The 19777-nt window shown below is 52.0% G+C and overlaps 1 protein-coding gene across 6 annotated transcripts; it reads right to left on the bottom strand.

Moving 5' to 3' along the window:
- Positions 1-48: 48 nt before the first annotated feature.
- Positions 49-9210, bottom strand: TNK1 (tyrosine kinase non receptor 1). Of its 6 annotated transcripts, XM_001170078.6 has the most exons (13): positions 8581-9210; positions 6615-6868; positions 6384-6454; positions 6088-6279; positions 5840-5995; positions 5451-5734; positions 4950-5220; positions 3033-3127; positions 2534-2698; positions 2231-2310; positions 988-1286; positions 809-904; positions 49-721 (listed from the first exon to the last, which is right to left on the bottom strand). In XM_001170078.6, exons 2-13 carry the CDS (start codon positions 6775-6777, stop codon positions 608-610), a joined length of 1986 nt encoding a protein of 661 aa, XP_001170078.5. In that variant the 5' UTR covers positions 6778-6868; positions 8581-9210; the 3' UTR covers positions 49-607. The 6 variants fall into 6 exon arrangements, with proteins under 6 accessions (XP_001170078.5, XP_054526794.1, XP_063654331.1 ...); XM_054670819.2 differs by lacking the exon at positions 6384-6454 and having other exon boundaries at positions 8581-8755; XM_063798261.1 differs by lacking the exon at positions 8581-9210 and having other exon boundaries at positions 5451-5995; positions 6615-6862.
- Between the last annotated feature and the right edge of the window lie 10567 nt (positions 9211-19777).

Raw genomic sequence — 19777 nt, 5'->3', positions numbered from 1 at the left:
ATGGGAAAAAACAAAGGGGAATGTGAGAGCTGGGCTGGGGCAGGGGCTAGTCCATCTCATAATCCATACTACCAGCATCAAATGTCCTTGAGTGCAAGAGAGCAATCGTCATCACCCACGATGGCCCTGGACCAAACGAAGGCAGTTTGGGCCTATACCCCAAGTCAATATGGTGGCTTCCATCATCCAGGATGGCTGCCCTGCAGAGTCCAGTGTGGTAGCTGATGGCAGTTCAGGATGGCTGTTCACATGGTCCAGTGTGGCCCCTTGATCCTCTCTAGCACGTAGAAGCTTCCTCTGCATATGATGTATAGCAGCTCTTTTCCTCCAAGTCCTCTTGTTTGAGAATGTAGTGGGCAGACTAGATCCTTCTTGGCCCAGACAAAGGAGCTTCAGCCTTCAGAAGCCAAGGAGCATGGGAGGGAGGAGACATTTTCCAGTGCCCAACTCTGGGCTCCTCCTCCATGTGCCTACGGCAGGTGGGATCTCCCCAGGTGGAACGTCTACCCCCGTCGGGACCTTGTTCTGGTTCCGCTTGGTCCCATGTGGCCAGGCCCTCAGGGGCCTAGGCTTTTCATGCTGGTGTCCGTGCCCGCAGAAGCTGAGCTCAGGGCCTGGCTAGGACATAGCGGCTGGCAGCTGAGAGGTCCCACTGGTAATGCTCCAGGATGCGCCGGCAGTCAGCTCTGGACCGGCTACTCAGGTGGAAGAGCTGATCTACCTGTGGAAGCAGGAGGGTGGGTTGCAGCTGACTGCCAGGCGGCAGGGGCAGGAGAGGAGGGACCCCAAGAGAAGGGGCTGGCTTTACCTTGAGGTTCCGGATGGCAGAAACCACATCTCCCCCAGTGGCTCCTAGTGCTGTCTGGCACTCCTGGTGGGTGACCCCATGCACACTCAGCTCCACCTGTGACAGACAAAGCCTCACTCAGGCCCCTGCCCCTGCCTGTAGCCCCTTCTGGACACCAGGCCATTTCAGTGAGACCTCACCTCCATAATCTTCCTCTGCAACTCAGGATCGGGCAAGAGGCCTCCAGAGAGGGCAGCGGCTTTACGGGCTCCAGGCGTTCCCATGGGGTGATTGTGTGGGGGTTTTCTTTTGGGCCAGGGAAGCCTCTCCCTAGAGGGCTGGCTGGGCTGAGGAGAGCTAGAGGATAAAGGTGGGCGTGGAGGCAGGCCTGGAGGTCCCTGGGGCACAGCTCTGGCTTGTCGAATTTCAGGGGGGCTTGAACCACCCCCTGTGGGACGAGGACCGAGGGACAGAACTGACTCCAGACTCCTGGAAATGCCTGCACAGTTGAGAAGGAAACAACTTGAACTCGGCTGGCTGCAGCCTCCGCCTCCCAGGCTCAAGCGATCCTCCCACCTCAGCCTCCCGAGTAGCTGGGACTATAGGTGCCTGCCATTACGACTGGCTGATTTTTGTATTTTTGTAGAGACGGGGTTTCGGCACATTGCCCAGGCTGGTCTCAAACTCCTGGACTCAAGCCATCCGCCCACGCTGGGCTCCCAAAGTGCTGGGATTACAGGCTTGAGCCACCATGCCTGGCCCCACTCTCTGTCTTCATCTGTGCTGAGCTGGATGGTTTTGCAAGCATTTGCAGATGAGCTAGCCAGCCCTGTCCCTGGGTGGTTCATGTGTCAGGTGGGACAATAAGACAGATGGGCAAGTGGACACCAAGGCCTAGGCGGAGGGCCCAGAGAACTCAGAGCTCAGGGCCCAGAGTGTGGAGGTGCTCTTCAGAAGGGAAGGCAGGAGGGCTTCCTATCTTTTAAGATTCCACAGTATAGGGCCGGGCGCAGTGTCTCACGCCTGTAATCCCAGCACTTTGAGAGGCCGAGGCAGGCAGATCACCCGAGGTGGGGAGTTCAAGGCCAGCCTGGGCAACAGGGTGAAACCTCATCTCTACTAAAAATACAAAATTAGCCGGGCGTGGTGGCACATGCCTGTAGTCCCAGCTACTCGGGAGGCTGAGGCAGGAGAATCGCTTGAACCCGGGAGGTGGAGGTTGCGGTGAGCCAAGATCACGCTACTGCACTCCAGCCTGGGCAAAAAGAGTGAAACTCTGTCTCAAAAAAAAAAAAAATAGATTGCACAGTATAGCTAGGATGCCAGCAGACAGAATTCAGAGGAAGGAAATAATAGATGCAAAGGCATGGATTTAGGGCAGGGGGTCGGAATTGAAGGGCTGGTCTTGATCTCCTCAGAGACTCTGGAGTCCACCACACCCACCTTTCATCCTCTCCAGGGGCATGTTCCTCCTCTGGCCCCGTGCTGGGGGCGCATCCCAAAGATTTGCCTTCTTTCTGTCTCTGTCGGAGAGGGATCCAGTTCATCCTCCACACCAACTCTCCCCACCCCACAGATCAATATACCCTCCCAAAAAAACTCACAGGGGAACCCAGGAGACCCAGGGCCCAGGGTGGAGGCTGCAGCTTCACTCTGGTCCTGTCCCCAGGCTTCCCTTCCAGAGAAGCTCCTGGACCTCATCAGTTCTCCCAGCCAACCCCTGCCCTCACCCTTTCAGGTCCTCACCCATCTATGCTTCCTGGGTGTTGATCTCCCCGGGCAGGGGTGCCTCTGTGGACTGGACGGGTGGCTGGCAAGCCCCCCGCATCTGCCAGCATCACTGCCGAGGCTGGGAAGCTGCCCACTTTGAAGGTGCGACCATTCTGGCCCTTCCAGATTGTGGAGTCGGGGCTGTGGAAAGAGGAGCTGGTAAATAGGATGGGAATAAGGGCAAGAGTTAGGGCTGGGCCCTGGCCCACAGTCAGCTCACTAGGCTATGTGCCTTGGAGCCGCATCTGCCTGGAGGAAGGGAAGCCTTTCCCCTAATGCAATAAGGCTCTATGGGCCAGCAGTGGCTCCAGCAGGGAGGCCAGGACCATGCTGGAGCTTTCAGGACCCAGTGGGGAGAGGAGATGAGACAGAAGATCAGGGTTCAAGGAGCTGGAGAGAAGCAGAGAAGGGATCAGGAATTAGGCTGGGAGGGTATCCTCCTCCTGAGGCTGCTTGGGAGGTATGGGACTGTCACCTGCCCTCGATGACTGTGATGGGGTCACCAGTCTCCATCCTCAGGGCGCCTGGCTCTGTGACATCCCTCACACAACATCCTTCCGAAGGCCCGGCCTGTGGAGACAAGAGGAAAGGGTGGCTGGGCTTGTGGCCTGAGTCAGATAGGTAATATGGGAGCAGGAATAAAGAGGAGCTCCGCTCTGTATGTCGTCTGTGCTGGGCCCAGGGTGGGACTCTCCCTGTCCCCCTATTGTAATTCAGTGAGGGAGGCAGACCTGGATCCCCTGACAAACAGGTCAGGGCTCAAGGAGCAAGAGAGGAGGGCCCTGGCTCTACCTGGGGGGACTAACAGGAGCGTCATCCTGTACACTGCTTTCACTCCACATCCAGGCCTGTCAGATCAGCCTCCCAAGCCCCTCTGGGAAATTTCCACTCCTCTGCAGCCCCACCGCCTCTACCCTCATTCAGACCTCTTCATCTCCCTTCTGCTTCACAGCCACTGTTGCCTACCTGGTCTCCCAGCCTCAGCATCATCCCTCTAATCCATTCTTGCGCCACATCAGAGTGCCGTCATGGTGAGAGTGGCTTGTAACTCCCCTGCCTAGTAGGCTTCCCTGGCTCCCAAATGCCTTCAGAGTAAAGACTAAGCTTTAGTGGTAGAGTGTAGCAGCTTAGGGAACAGCTCTGAAGTCAAACTGACTGGCTCAAATCCCAACTCCTCCACTTACCATGTGACTTTAGGCAAGTCACTTAAACTCTCAGTGCCTCAACTGCCCATCAGTAACATGGAGATAATAATTACCTCATCCAGGCCGGGCACGGTGGCTCATGCCTGTAATCCCAACACTTTGGGAGGCCAAGGCAGGTGGATCATTTGAGGTCAGGAGTTCGAAACCAGCCTGGCCAACATGGTGAAACCCCATCTCTACTAAAAATACAAAAATTAGCCAGGCGTGGTGGCAGGCGCCTGTAATCCCAGCTACTCGGGAGGCTGAAACAGGAGAACTGCTTGAATCCAGGAGGTGGAGGTTGCAGTGAGCCAAGATCCCACCACTGCACTCCAGCTAGGGTGACAGAGCAAGACTCTGTCTCAAAATAAAATACTACTAATAATAATTACCTCATCCAGTGGTTGAGAGCATTAAATGAGCGAATCTGCATAAGCGCCCATGTAAAGTGCACAGTGCAGTGTCCTGCACAGGTCAAGTGCTCTAGGTGTTAGCTTAACACGCCTTGCAAAGCCCTCCATGACACAGTTCCTGCTCTCTCTGTGGCCTCATTACTTCTTCTTCTTCTTCTTCTTCTTCTTCTTCTTTTTTTTTTTTTGAGATGGAGTTCGCTCTTTTTGCCCAGGCTGGAGTGCGATGGTGTGATCTCGGCTCACCGCAACCTCCGCCTCCCGGGTTCAAGCGATTCTCCTGCCTCAGCCTCCCGAGTAGCTGGGATTACAGGCATGAACCACCAGACCCAGCTAATTTTGTATTTTTTAGTAGAGACGGGGTTTCTCCATGTTGGTCAGGCTGGTCTTGAACTCCCGACCTCAGGTGATCTGCCCACCTCCGCCTCCCAAAGTGCTGGGATTAGAGAGGTGAGCCACCGCGCCCGGCCTGCGGCTTCATTATTTCTATTTTCCCCTCCCACGCTGAGCCCTTCTCTTCCTCTGCGTGTCAACACGACTGCAACTGAGTGCTGTCTCCTCTATGCCCCTTTCCTGGCCCAGACACAGACCCCAGCCTTTCAGTCTGCATCTGTGTAGCCCCAAGCTGCCTCCCCAGGGCTCTGATCTCCCTGCAGGTAGGGACTGCATCTGTTTTGCTCAGAGCTGAGTCCCAGAGCCCAGCACAGACATCTAGATGTGTTAGTCTTCGCATGGAACCCTGGGAGAGCGAATGGAGGGAAGAGGGACTGTGTATCTGGTGAGGTCGGGGGTTCCCACCTCTTGCAGCAGCCCCTCCAGGTGGGAAAAGCTAGGCCGGTCGGCAGGGTGGGGGGCCCAGCAGCGCAAGGCGAGGGAGTAGAGGGCCCTGGAGCAGAGGGGAGGCCTAGGCAGCCGGGCTCTCTCCTCCAGCCGCTGCAGGATGAGGTACGGTGGGACCCCGGCCCAGGGTTCCTCGCCTCCGGAGAACATCTCCCACAGCGTCACCCCAAACATCCACACGTCCGAGGCAGACGAGAAGGCTCCGTGGCGCAGGCTCTCTGGGGCACACCTGCCGAAGGAAGTGGAGCTGAAAGGGGCGGGACACGTGCTCCTTGGAGGCTCACCTTCCACGGAGCACCCCGGAGTGCTCCCATCTTTCACAAAAGTCCTCTTTGCCTAGGAGGATAACCCTTCTGGTCCAAGCCTCCCTCAGAAGCCCGGCCCCCTCCGAGCTCCCTCGGCTGCTGCCCTCCGGATCCGCCCGGCTCAGAGCCCGACCGCCCGCGGACCCGCGCTCACCAGGCGTAGGGGATGGGGCGGGGCCCGCCCATGACGTAGCGGCCCCGGGCACCGCCCAGAGGCCGCACCAGCCCGAAGTCGGCCACCTTGATGGTGCGCGGCGACGCCAGCAGTAGGTTGCGCGTAGCGAGGTCTCGGTGCACCAGCCCGCGGGCCCCCAGGTACGCCATGGCTCCCGCCAGCTGCCGCAGGAAGAGGCAGAGCAGGGCCACGAGCAGCGGGGGTGTCGGGGCCGGGGCCGTTAGGCGCGCGTGCAGGGAGCCCAGTGGCGCCAGCTCCATCACCTGCAGGAGGGAACACCGCGCCGCGTGAGCCGGACCCATTGGACCCTGGCCGCCCACGCTCCTGCCGCACGGCTGTCCCGGGAACCAGCGGCTGGATCTGCTCACCATCTGCAGAGGCTGGCCCAGTACAAGGCCGTGCAGACGCAGCACGTGTGGGTGCTCCAAGTTCATCATGACCGATACCTCTCGCAGGAAGTCCCCCAGTTCTGTGCCCATCGGGCCTTCGGGACCTACCCGGAGGGACTTGACAGCCACTGGGACCTGGAGGTGGGGGGAAGCGCCTTTAGGCATTGCGGGCATGAAGAACAGAGGGGGCAGCTGGCCTGGATGAAGCGGGCTCCCTGGACACTCACACTCTTGCCACTGGGCAGCGTCCACAGCCCTCGGTGCACCACACCGAAGCAGCCCGAACCCAGCAGCTCCCCTCTGCAAACAGCACCCTCTGGGATCAGACACTTGAGGCCCCCCTCTGGCTCAGGGAGGTGCCGTGGGCTGTCCGAGGGCAGGGTGGGCTCCTTGTGCTCAGGGCCAAAACCTCCAAGGATCTGAAACAGGGACGGGAAACCCGGTATGCAGAGCCCTGCGCCGCCCTCCCTGCCCCTCAAGCCACCTCATTCCCAGGCCCAAGCTGCCCACCTACAACACACACCTTGTAGACCCAGTTCTTAGACTTAGGCCCAGAACGTAGCCTTTTCAGAGCTTCGGACAGTCTGCGCTGGGCTGTGGGAGGCCAGAATCAGGGCTGGGGTGGAGGTGGGTGTGGGGAAGAGTGCAGAGAGACTTACAGGGAAGAAAAGGGCTGGAAGAGGGTTGTGGTGGGGAAAGGCAACTGATAGGCTGTGGACAGAGAGACCAGGGCCTCGGGGCAGGGGTCCCTCACCAGGCCGGCCCATGCCAATGCCATCCAGGTCCTCAGGCTTTACAAAGTCGAAGTGCTCTGGCCGAGTGACATTAAGCTCCTCAAGGATGGGCCAGTAAAACTGGGCCAACTGGATGTCCCGGAGCAGCTTCAGTAGCCACAGGGAGCCGGCCTCAGGAAGCATGTCTGGAGAAGGAGTTCCTAAGGATGATGGCCCTCTCCTTCAGATGCTGAGCTCAGGGTAGGCCCTAGAGAGACCAGGTCTCCAGCTCCACCTGCAAGTCATCAGAAACACTCAGGTACAGAGGCAGGGACACAGCAGAGACAGCCAGGATCCCTGCCACTCACACACACAAATCCCAGGTAGAATGTTCCCCGTGCCCACGGCATCCGGGTACTCTGTCCCTTCACCGCTGAGTAACCTGCCCTGCTCACACCTGCAATTTTAGCATACTGCCTGCTCCTACTACAGACTCCAGGTATGTTACCATCCTGACTCTGAAATATCATGGCACATCACACACCCGGACACCCAGAAACACTGCCCTTTTAGACCTGAGCTACACAGTGGCACAAACTCACTCATACACACCTGAGACATCTCCCTTCCTCCAACATGAGACATCTCCCTTCCTCCAACATGAGACATGTTTGCCTACCACACACACTGGAGATGCTCAGATATGACAACCACACCATACCTCAGACATGTAGGTAGAGCACGCACACACACGAAGGTACACTGCCTCCCACATGCTGCCACACACACACACTGAGACCTACAGATATACTGCAAAACATGGCCGAGACTCCCAAATACATGTCCTCTTTTTTTTTTTTTGAGACGGAGTCTCGCTCTGTCATCTAGGCTGGAATGCAGTGGCGTGATCTCAGCTCGCTGCAACCTCCGCCTCCCGGGTTCAAGCAATTCTTCCGCCTCAGCCTCCCAAGTAGCTGGGACTACAGGCGCGTGCCACCATGCCCAGCTATTTTTTGTATTTTTAGTAGAGATGGGGTTTCACCATATTGGCCAGGCTGGTCTTGAACTCCTGACCTCGTGATCCGCTCGCCTCGGCCACCCAAAGTGCTGGGATTACGGGCGTGAGCCACTGCGCCCGGCCGATATATGTCGTCTTAACGCTGAGACATTTCAGCATGCGGCCACAAAACGCCCAGGCTCATCTATGTCCTTCCATGAGATGTTCCTTGTACATATGTGTCACATCCATGGGACATGGCAGTTCACTGCCTCCAAACACCTAGATACACTGCCCCACACGGCTAAGACACAAAGGTCCACATGAACACAACACACAGACATCGAGGTACAGTGTGCACACAGCATACCTGAGCTATGGGGGCATAGGGACCCCTCAAGCCAAAAGAGGTCCACAGTCATTGCCTCTCCTCCACCGGAGGCAGCAACATTTGAAATCAAATCAGGCACTTGTGATGGCCGCTAGGCTTAGGTGCTGCCTATGGAGCCACTGAGGCTGTCAGGTACACAGTCCCACACCTACCTGAGCTCAGCCCCAGGCACAGATGCCTGCTGGCAGCCTGAGTCACTCGGTCTAACTTGGCTTCAAGGCAACTCCACCAACCTTTGTTAAATAAGGCTCTGGGCCTCTGGGTGCTGGCAGCCTGCTCACACTTTCCCTAACGCACACCTGGACCCGTCCCTTCCCCTACATTATAAGCAAGGAGGAAGAAGAGGATCGAGGCTGGGCCTAGTTGGAAACGCGCAGGTGGACTCAGAACCGGGCGCGAGCAGGGTTGGGAAGGAGAAAGCCCAGGACCCTGGGGGACCCGGCCCTGCGCGCTCGGTGGGAAGCGGGGAGCGCAGAAGGGAGACAGGAGGAAGCGCGGCTGCGGGAGGGAAGGACGCAGGAGAAGAGGACAGGCCCAGCGCCCCCAGGACGCGCCCCCAGCGACGGCTGCTCCGCCGGCCCTCCCCAGCCCGGGCCCCCTGCTCTGTCCGGACCCTCACCTGGTCAAGGCGGAAGCGGCGACTGCGGAACCTCCCAGGCTGCCTGGGCTAAATCCGAGGAGGCGGGACAGGAGTAAATCCCGCGGAGGGCGGGGACCTGGCCGCTGGCCCGGGGCCGGCGAGGGCCGCACCCCGAGTTCCCTAGTGGGACAAGGTGACGGTCCCCAGGGCGACTGGCGGCCCCTCCCTCCTCCAGACCAGATGGCCCCGACTGTGAGAAGCCCCCTTCCCTTCTCCTCTGCTCGTCTTCCTTCACGTCTTTCCAGCCTTCTCCGAATAGCTTCCCAGCCCTCCCCAGACTTCACTCCTCTGTCTCTGTCCCCCATGCCCTCTCGCCAAATCCTTCACCTCTCAGCCAGGACCCTACCTCTTACATGAATAAGCGCCCGATAAAGCTATCGTGCCCACGCACAGGGAATATAAGGCTAAATAGGACACAGTTCCTGCCCCATGGCAGGGGGTTCAGAGCTTCCTAGCAGGCTTTACTTAATGAACCCTGGAATGGGGCCAGGGCAGAGAGATGTTGATGCTGGTACGGAGAGTTGGCCCTGGCCTAGACAGAGTCTACAGTTGAAGCTGTTGTTGATCACCGGCAGCATTCCATGCCTCAGGGCACGCTTCCCCATTACTGACACTCCTGGGCTTCCTTCCAGCGTAACGCCTGCCCTCCACGCAAGCTCTGCAGAACCCAGGGCCCTGCACACTGCTACCTAGCCTGTGGCCACTGGGACTCAGTCCAGGACCTTGAAGAAGGCCCTGAGGAGGACCATTTGTCTCCGCTTCTCTCAGGGGTCCCAGAGAGGAAGCTGCCAGTCTTAGGACATCTAGTCTGTCCCCTGTCCCAAGGAAGGACGTGTGAACATAGCAACTGCTGTCCCAAGGGTGCCTTGGAGGGAAAAGCCCTCCTGGTCTTGGTAAACATGTAGGATGTTTGATCCCAACTGCCACCTCCGCGTTTCCCAGCCTCGGGTCCTCTTCTTCCTCCTTGCTTATAATGTGGGGCAAGGGAGGGGTCCAGATGTCTGTAAGGGAAAGTGTGAGCAGGCAGCCAGTACCCAGAGACCCAGAGCCTTATTTAATAAAGGCTGGTGGAGTTGCCTTGAAACCAAGTTAGACCGCGTGACTCTCAGGCTGCCAGCAAGGATCTGTGCTTGGGGGCCAGTCCCTATGTGGATCCTACGTGGGATAGGAAAATCTTCATAATGCTGTTCCATGGTATTGTTTTCTTGCCGATTCTTTTGCCCTCCAACCAGGATCGCTCATCACACTATAATTGGTACTGCACATCTGCGATCCCTGATAGAGGTTCTGTAGCTCCACAGGGTAGGAGCTGGGCCTGGCTTGTTCATACTTGTGTTCTAAGTACCTAGGACAGTGTGGGCATATAACAGGCCTGATACATGTTGGTTGTAAAGAAGTCTCCTCAGTCTAATCCTCGTTGTGTAGATGATCTCTCTTTACTCCCTGCTTTTAAGATATCATTGGTGTTTTGTAGTTTTGTCACAATGTATCTAGATATTTATTTATTCTATTTATTCTGTTCAATATGTTGTATTTCCTGTATTTATGAATTCACATCTTTTATCGTATTTTATCATATTGGAAAGTTCTCAGAAACCATCCAGATATTATTTTTCCTCTGTCCTCTGTGCTCTCTCCTTTGCCAACTCTGATTAGGAGTGTTCTAGACCTTTTCATTCTGTACTCTGTGTCTTTTAACCTGTCTCCTGTATCTTTCATCTCTTTGTGTCTTGGTGATACATTCAGGTAATCTCTTCCAGTCTGTCTTCCAGTTCACTAATTCTCTCTTTGGTTACATCTGATGTGCTGTTTAATCCTTACACGGAAGGGTTTTTTAATTTTATTTTTTGGTTGTTGTTATACTCATATGAAAATTACTCTACTTGGCCAGGCACGGTGGCTCACACCTGTAATCCTAGCACTTTGGGAGGCTGAGGCGGGTGGATCACGAGGTCAGGAGATGGAGACCATCCTGGCTAACACGGTGAAAACCCCGTCTCTACTAAAAATACAAAAAAAAAATTAGCCGGGCCTGGTGGCAGGCGCCTGTAGTCCCAGCTACTCAGGAGGCTGAGGCAGGAGAATAGCGTGAACCCGGGAGGTGGAGCTTGCAGTGAGCTGAGATTGCACCCCTGCACTCCAGCCTGGGTGACAGAGAAAAAAAAAAAATTACTCTACTTTTTTTCCTTTTTTTGAGACAGGTCTCGCTCTGTAGCCCAGGCTGGAGTGCAGTGGTGCAATCTTGGCTCACTGCAACCTCCACCTCCCAGGTTCAAGTGATTCTTCTGCCTCAGCCTCCCAAGTAGCTGTGATTACAGGCGCCCGCCATCATGCTGGTCTTGAATTCCTGACCTCAGGTGATCCGCCCACCTCAGCCTCCCAAAGTGTTGGGATTACAGGCGTGAGCCACCGTGCCCGGCCGAAAATTACTCTACTTTCTTTTCTTTCTTTTTTTTTTTTTTTGAGATGGAGTTTCATTCTTTTGCTCAGGCTGGAGTACAGTGGCACGATCTCGGCTCACTGCAACCTCCGCCTTCCGGTTTCAAGCGATTCTCCTGCCTCAGCCTCTGGAGTAGCTGGGATTACAGCCGCACCACCACGCCCAGCTAATTTTTGTATTTTTAGTAGAGACAGGGTTTCACCATGTTGGCCAGGCTGGTCTCAAATTCCTGACCTTGTGATCTGCCCACCTCGGCCTCCCAAAGTGCTGGGATTACAGGCGTGGGCCATGATCACGCCTGGCCCTACTCTACTTTTCTTTTTCTTTCTCTTTCTTTCTTTCTTTCTTTCTTTCTTTCTTTCTTTCTTTCTTTCTTTCTTCCTTCCTTCCTTCCTTTCTTTCTTTTTCTTTCTTTCTCTCTTTCTCTCTCTCTCTCTCTTTCTTTCTTTTTTTTTTTTTTTTTGAGACAGAGTCTCTCTGTCGCCCAGGCTGGAGTGCAGTGGCACAATCTCGGCTTACTGCAACCTCCACCTCCCGGGTTCAAGCAGTTGTCTGCCTCAGCCTCCTGATTAGCTGGGACGACAGGCGCCTGGCTAATTTTTGTATTTTTTTAGTAGAGACGGGATTTCACCATATTGTCCAGGCTGGTCTTGAACTCCGGAACTCGTGATCCACCTGTCTCAGCCTCCCAAAGTGCTGGGAATCCAGGCATGAGCCACCGTGCCCGGCCCCTACTCTACTTCATTACACTATTTTACTGAGATATAATCTATAGTCAGTAACATGTACACATTTAACTGTACAATATGATGAATTTCAACAAATGTACACATCTATTAATGTGGCTAAAGATCCAGAACATTTCTTTCATCCCATAAAGTTCCCTTGTGTCTATTTTTAGTCAATTTCATCCCCCAGAAGGAACTACTACTCTGATTTTTAAAACCCAATGATCTGGCCGGGCGCAGTGGCTCACGCCTATAATCCCAGCACTTTGGGAGGCCGAGGTCAGGAGTTCAAGACCATCCTGGCCAACATGGTGAAACCCTGTCTCTACTAAAAATACAAAAATTAGCCAGGCGTGGTGGCAGGCGCCTGTAATCCCAGCTACGTGGGAGGCTGGGGCAGGAGAATCGCTCCAACCTGGGAGGCAGAGGTTGCAGTAAGCCGAGATCATGCCACTGCACTCCAGCCTGGGCAACAGAGTGAGGCTTTGTCTCAAAAAAAAAAAAAAAAAAATGCTGGGCTCGGTGGCTCAAGCCTGTAATCCCAGCACTTTGGGAGGCCGGGCAGATCATGAGGTGAAGAGATCGAGACCATCTTGGCCAACATGGTAAAAACCCATCTCTACTAAAAATACAAAAATTAGCTGGGCGTGGTGGCATGTGCCTGTAATCCCAGCTACTTGGGAGGCTGAGGCAGGAGAATCACTTGAATCCAGGAGGCGGAGGCTGCAGTGAGCTGAGATTGCACCACTGCACTCCAGCCTGGTGACAGAGTAAGACTCCATTCACCCCGCTCCCCCCCGCCACACACAAAAAGGATTAAAAAAAAAAAAAAAGATCACCTTACCTGCTCTAGATCTTATAAATGGAGTGCTTATTCAGTTTTTTGTTTTTGACTTATTTCACTCAACATAATCTTTTTGAGATTCATCTATGCTGTTGTGTATATTAGTGGTTATTTTTTATTATGAAGTAGAAGTCCATTATATAAATATATCACTTTTCAAATCTAGTATCCTAATGATGGATATTTGAATTATTTTTATCCACTGGAGTTTTTTTTTACAGCTTTATTGAGGTATAATTGACATTCAATAAACTGCCCATATTTAAAGCTTGTGATTTGATAAGTTTTGACAAATGTGTGCACTCATGAAACCATCACCATAACCACAGTAATGAACATATTGCCACCCCTAAAGTTTCCTTATGTCCCTTTGTAATCTCTTCTGCCCCTCGTTCCTCAGACAACCACTGATCTGTTTCCGTCCCTCTAGACTAGCTTGCATTTCCTAGAAGTTTATGTAAATAGAATCGTACAGTATGCATTCTTTTTTGCCTGCCTTCTTTTACTCAGAATAACTATTTTGAGATTCATTCATGATATTGTATGTATCATCAGTATTCATCCCCTTTTAGTGCCGAGTAGTATTCCATTGTATGGATGTACCATAATTTGTTTATACATTCACCTGTTGATAAACATTTGGGTTGTTTCTAGTTTTCACCTATTATGAATAAAGCTGCTGTGACCACTCATCTTTAAGTCTTTGTGTGGACATATGTTTCCCTTTGTCTTTGGTAAATACCTAGGAGTGGAATGTCTGGGTCATAAAATTAGTAGGTTTTTTTTTTTTTTTTTTTTTGAGACAGAGTCTCGCTCTGTCACCCAGGCTGGAGTGCAGTGGTGCGAACTCAGCTCACTGCAAGCTCTGCCTCCCGGGTTCACGCCATTCTCCTGCCTCAGCCTCCCAAGTAGCTGGGACTACAGGTGCCCACCACCACGCCCGGCTAATTTTTTTTTGTATTTTTTAGTAGAGACGGGGTTTCATCATGTTAGCCAGGATGGTCTCGATCTCCTGACCTCGTGATCCGCCTGCCTCGGCCTCCCAAAGTGCTGAGATTACAGGCATGAGCCACCGCGCCTGGCCAGGTATGTTTAATTTTTTAAGAAACCAAAAAAACTGTTTTCCAAAGTGGTTTTACCATTTCATTTCATTTATTTATTAAAATTTAAAAAAGTTTTTTTTTGAGATGGAGTTTTGCTCTTGTTGCCCAGGCTGGAGTGCAGTGGTGCCATCTCGGCTCACTGCAACCTCTGCCTCCTGGGTTCAAGCGATTCTCCTGCCTCAGCCTCCTGAGTAGCTGCAATTACAGGTATGTGCCACCATGCCCAGCTAATTTTTTGTATTTTTAGTAGAGACGGGGTTTAATCATGTTGACCAGGCTGGTCTCGAACTCCTGACCTCAGGTGATCCACCCACCTCGGCCTCCCAAAGTGCAGGTGTGAGCCACTGTGCCTGGCCAAGAAAAAAATTTTTTGAGACAAAGTCTCACTCTGTCGCCCAGGCTGGAGTGCAGTGGTGCCATCTTGTCTCACTGCAACCTCCATCTCCTAGGTTCAAATGATTCTCCTGCCTCAGCCTCCCGAGTAGCTGGGACTACAGGTGCGAGCCACCATACCCAGCTAATTTTTGTATTTTTAGTAGAGATGGGGTTTTGCCATGTTGGCCAGGCTGGTCTTGAACTCCTGACCTTAAGTGATCTGCCCGCCTCAGCCTCTCAAAGTACTGGGATTACGGGTGTGAGCTACCGCGCCTGGCTACTTATTTATTTTTTTATTTATTTATTTGAGACAGAGTCTCGCTCTGTCGCTCAGGCTAGAGTGCAGGGGCGTGATCTCGGCTCACTGCAAGCTCCACCTCCTGGGTTCATGCCATTCTCCTGCCTCAGCCTCCCGAGTAGCTGGGACTACAGGCACCCACCACCACGCCCAGCTAATTTTTTTTGTGTTTTTAGTAGAGATGGGGTTTCACTGTGTTAGCCAGGATGGCCTTGATCTCCTGACCTCGTGATCCACCCGCCTCGGCCTCCCAAAGTGCTGGGATCACAGGTGTGAGCCATCACACCCGGCCTATTTATTTATTTATTTTTAGCAAGAAAATCTCACTCTATCAACCAGGATGGAGTGCAGTGGTATGATCATACCTCACTGTAGCCTCAAACTCCTGGGCTTAAATGATCCTCCCACCTCAGCCTCCCAAGTACCTGAGGCCATGGGTGCATGCCACAATGCCTGGCTAATTTTTTTTTTAATTTTTAGTAGAGATAAGGTCTCACTGTGTTGCCCAGGCTAGTCTCAAACTCTTGGCTTTAAGCAATCCTCCTGCCTCTGCCTCCCCAAATACTGGGATTACACATGTGAGCTGCTGCATCCAGCTGGTTGTACCATTTCAAAGTCTTCCCAGCAGAGTATGAAAGTTCCAGTTGCTCTACATCTTCAGCAACACTTTCTAACTTTAGCCATTCTAGTCAGTGCCGTAGTGATATCTCATTGTGGTTTTTTGTTTGTTTGTTTAGATGGAGTCCTGCTCTGTAGTCCAGGCTGGAGTGCAGTGACATGATCTCAGCTCACTGCAACCTCTGCCTCCCAGGTACAAGCGATCCTCCTGCCTTGGCCTCCCAAGTAGTTGGGGCTACAGACATGTGCCACTATGCCCAGCTAATTTTTGTATTTTTAGTAGCAACGGAGTTTCACCATGTTGGCCAGGCTAATCTTGAACTCCTGACTTCAGATGATCCACTTGCCTTGACCTCCCAAAGTGCTGGGATTACAGGCGTGAGCCACTGCACCCAGCCATCATTGTGGTTTTACTTTGCATTTGTCTAATGATTAATGTGTTGAGTATCTTTTCATGTGCTTATTTGTCATCCATGTACCTTTATTTATTTATTTATTAGACGGAGTCTCACTCTTTTGCCCAGGCTGGAGTGAAGTGGGGCAATCTTGGCACACAGCAACCTCTGCCTCCCGGGTTCAAGCGATTCTCTTGCCTCAGCCTTCTGAGTAGCTGGATTACAGGCACACCCCACCATGCCTGGCTAATTTTTGTATTTTTAGTAGAGATGGGGTTTCGCCACGTTGGCTAGGCTGGTCTCGAGCTCCTGACCTTAGGTGATCCACCCGCCTTGGCCTTCCAAAGTGCTGAGATACAGGTGTGAGCCACCATGCCTAGCCCCTTTTATTTTCTTAACAGTGTCTTTGGAAAATAAAAAGTTTTAAATTTGGGTGGAGTCTAATTTATTCATTTTTTTCTTTTAGTGCTTTTTGTGTCATATTTAAGAGTATTTTTGGGGGGCTGGGCATGGTGGCTCATGCCTGTAATCCCAGCACTTTGGGAGGCCGAGGCAGGTGGATCACCTGATGTCAGGAGTTCAAGACCAGCCTGGTCAACATGGTGAATCCCTGTCTCTACTAAAAATATGAAAATTAGCTGAGTGTGGTGGCGCATGCCTGTAATCCCAGCTACTTGGGAGGCTGAGGCAGGAGAATCGCTTAAACCTGGGAGGTGGAGGTTGCAGTGAGCCGAGATTGTGCCACTGCACTCCAGCCTGGGCGACACAGCGAGACTCTGTCTCAAAAAAGAAGAGTTTTTCTTAAACTTCAGCAATTACATTTTTCATGTCATTTTTTCAGCCAAAGATACTTTTGTCTCTTTAATGTCCCTGGTCATCTTTTATAGTCTTCTGTTGCTTTATTATTTTTTAAAAAATTAATTAATTATGCCAGGAGCTGTGGCTCACATCTGTAATCCCAGCACTTTTGGGAGGCTGAGGCTGTAAGATCGCTTGAGCCTAGGATTTTGAGACTAGCCTATGCAACATGATGAAACTCTGTCTCTACAAAACATAACAAAAATTAGCTGGGCATAGTGGCAAGCACCTGTAGTCCCAGCTACTCAGGAGGCTGAGGCAGCAGAATTGCTTGAAACCAGGAGGTGGACATTGCAGTGAGCTAAGATCCTGCCACTGCATTCCAGCCTGGGCGACAGAGCGAGAGCCTGTCTCAAATAAAACCAAATAGTAATTAATTAATTGTTTCGGCTGGGTGTGATGGGTCATACCTGTAATCCCAGCACTTTGGGAGGCCCAGGTGGGAAGATTGCTTGAGGCCAGGAGTTCAAGACCAGCCTGGGCGAAATAGTGAGACCCCTGTCTCTACAAAAATACAATTAAAAATTAGTCAAGCCTGGTTGCATGCACCTGTAGTCCCAGTTAGTTGGGAGGCTGAGGTGGGAGGATTGCTTGAGCCCAGGAATTTGAGGCTTCAGTGAGCCATGATGGTGCCATCACACTCCAGCCTGGGCCACAGAGCAAGAACTTGTTTCAAAGAAAAAAAAGAAAAAGAGAGAGAGAGGAGCTATGTTGCCCAGCCCAGGCTGATTCAAACTCCTGGACTCGGCCCAGCATGGTGGCTCATGCCTGTAATCCCATCATTTTGGGAGGCCAAGGCGGGAGGATCACTTGAGGCCAGGAGTTTGAGAATAACCTGGGCAACAAATGATTCTCTCACCTCAAATCAACCTCCTGAGGAGCTGGGACTACACCACAGGTGTGTGCCACCGTGCCCAGCTTTCTTTTTGTTTTCTTTTTTCTTTCTTTCTTTTTTTTTTTTTTTTGGACAAGGTTTTGCTCTGTGGCCCAGGCTAGAGTACAGTGATGCGATGTGATCATAGCTCACTGCAGCCTCAAACTCCTGGGCTCAATCGATCCTCTCACCTCAGCTTTCTAAGTAGCTCAGATTACAGGCATGCACCACCATGTCCGACTAATTTTTTATTTTTATTTTTGTATAGATGGGATCTTGTTGCTTTCTCATTTTTCATTTCACATTCTCTCTTTTGGTTGTTGTTGTTGTTGTTTTTTTTGGTTTTGGGAGTGTTTTTTTTTTTTTTTTTGAGACAGTGTCTCACTCTGCCTCCCAGGCTGGCATGCAGTGGCATGATCTTCGCTCATTGCAGCCTCTGCCTCCCAGGTTCAAGGGATTCTCGTGCCTCAGCCTCCTAAGGATTACAAGTGTGCGCCACCACGCCTGGCTAATTTTTGTATTTTTAGCAGAGATGGGGTTTCACCATGTTGGGCAAGGCTGGTCTTGAACTTCTGACCTCAGGTAATCCACCTGCCTTGGGCTCCCAAACTGCTGGGATTACAGGTGTGAGCCACCACGCCCAGCCCTTTTTTTTTTTGAGACGGAGTCTCGCTCTGTCACCCGGGCTGGTGTGCAGTGGCGTGATCTCAGCTCACTGCAACCTCTGCCTCCTGGGTTCAAGCGATTCTTCTGCCTCAGCCTCCTGAGTAGCTGGGACTACAGGCATGCGCCACCTCAGCCTTCCAAAGTGCTGGGATTATAGGTGTGAGCCACCGCGCCCGGCCCTTTTTTTTTTTTTTTTTAAATAAGTAGAGATGGAGTCTCATTATATTGTCAAAGCTGGTCTCAAACTCCTGAGCTCAAGCAATCCTCCTACCTCGGCCTCCCAAAGAGCTGAGATTGCAGGCATGAGCCACCATGCCTGGCCTATTCCACATTTTCTTTTCTTTTTTTTTTTTTTTGAGGTGGAGTCTTGCTCTGTTGCCCAGGCTGGAGTGCAGTGGCGCAATCTCATCTCACTGCAAGCTCTGCACTCCCGGGTTCAAGCCATTCTCCTGCCTCAGCCTCCCAAGCAGCTGGGACTACAGGTGCCTGCCACCATGCCCAGCTAATTTTTTTGTATTTTTTTAGTAGAGATGGGGTTTCACCGTGTTAGCTAGGATGGTCTCGGTCTCCTGACCGCGTGATCCACCTGCCTTGGCCTCCCAAAGTGCTGGGATTACAGGTGTGAGCCGCTGCACCCGGCCTCCACATTTTCTTTAATTCTTCATTCATAGTTTTGTTTTTATTCCAATTTTTAATATCCTTACAGATCTAAATTTATAGTGATTGTTTCTGCTGACTCCCATTCACGGTGGATTGTTTCCTTGTGTGTCTATGATTGTGAAATTATATTACATTTTATTATATTTTATTTTCTCTTAGAGATAGGTCTTGCTATGTTGCCCAGGCTAAAGGGCAGTGGCTATTCACAGGCACAATTATAGTGTCCTGCAGTCTCAAGCTCCTGGGCTCCAGGGATCCTCCTCCTCAGCCTCCCGAGTAGCTGGGACTATGGGTATGTACCACTGTACACAGTTTAATATTATATTTTATTGATCTTAATCTGTAGGAATTCCAAGTGCCTAAATTTGAGATGTTTTACTCCAGAGAGAAATTTCATTTGCTTCTGCCAGATGCCAGAGGTTGCAAACAACTTGAGACAGTTTTAGCTTCTTTCAGGAGTCCCAAATTAATGCAGGAGTCTCAGTTCAGCTTCCTTACCTTGCAGTGGGTTTACAAATTAGCATGCGATCCTCCCGCCTCAGCCTTCCAAGGAGCTAGGACTGCAGCTGCGCACCACGAGTACTGTCCAAAGCAGGTTCTCAGTACATGTTATTAGGTGAATAAGTCCATAAAATAATTAATGAAAGCAGTAGCTCTCATGTGAGGAAGAACTGAGGGGGCCTTGGGAATGCAAAGAAGTGGGTGAATGTTCTCACTGGGCTGAATAAAACCATGAAGGCAGACTTCATGAAAGAGGCAGAAATGGCCCGGCAAGGTGGCTCACACCTGCAATCCCAGCACTTTGGGAGGCCGAGGTGGGTGGATCACCTGAGGTCAGGAGTTCGAGACCAGCTTGGTCAACATGGTGAAACCCCGTCTCTACTAAAAATATAAAAATTAGCCGGGTGTGGTGGCAGGCACCTGTTATCCCAGCTACTCAGGAGGCTGAGGCAGGATAATCGCTTGAATCTGGGAGGCGGAGGTTGTAGTGAGCCGAGATTGCACCACTGCGCTCCAGCCTGGGTGAAAAGAGCAAAACTCTGTCTCAAATAAATAAATAAATAGGTAGTAGCACTTGAGCTGAGCCCTGAAGGACAGGTCAGATGTTGCTAAGCCTTCTAGGCTGAAGGGATGGAATGAGCAAAGTCCAAGTTCTTGGTAGGAAAAACACAGTCTTTCCATGAGCATCTTCAGGGAAGATCATGTGAAATCTGACTTTCCTTTGAACACCCAGTGTACTCTGGGAAGTACTAGAGGTCATCTGAGAATTGAATGAACGTGAGGCTAGGGCACATGGGGAGAGATGAAAGCAGATGT

Source organism: Pan troglodytes, chromosome 19 (genome assembly GCF_028858775.2).
Source record: "Pan troglodytes isolate AG18354 chromosome 19, NHGRI_mPanTro3-v2.0_pri, whole genome shotgun sequence".
Taxonomy (NCBI): domain Eukaryota; kingdom Metazoa; phylum Chordata; class Mammalia; order Primates; family Hominidae; genus Pan; species Pan troglodytes.
The sequence above is the reverse complement of the archived record's forward strand: the minus strand, read 5'-3'. Positions and strand labels throughout refer to the sequence as shown.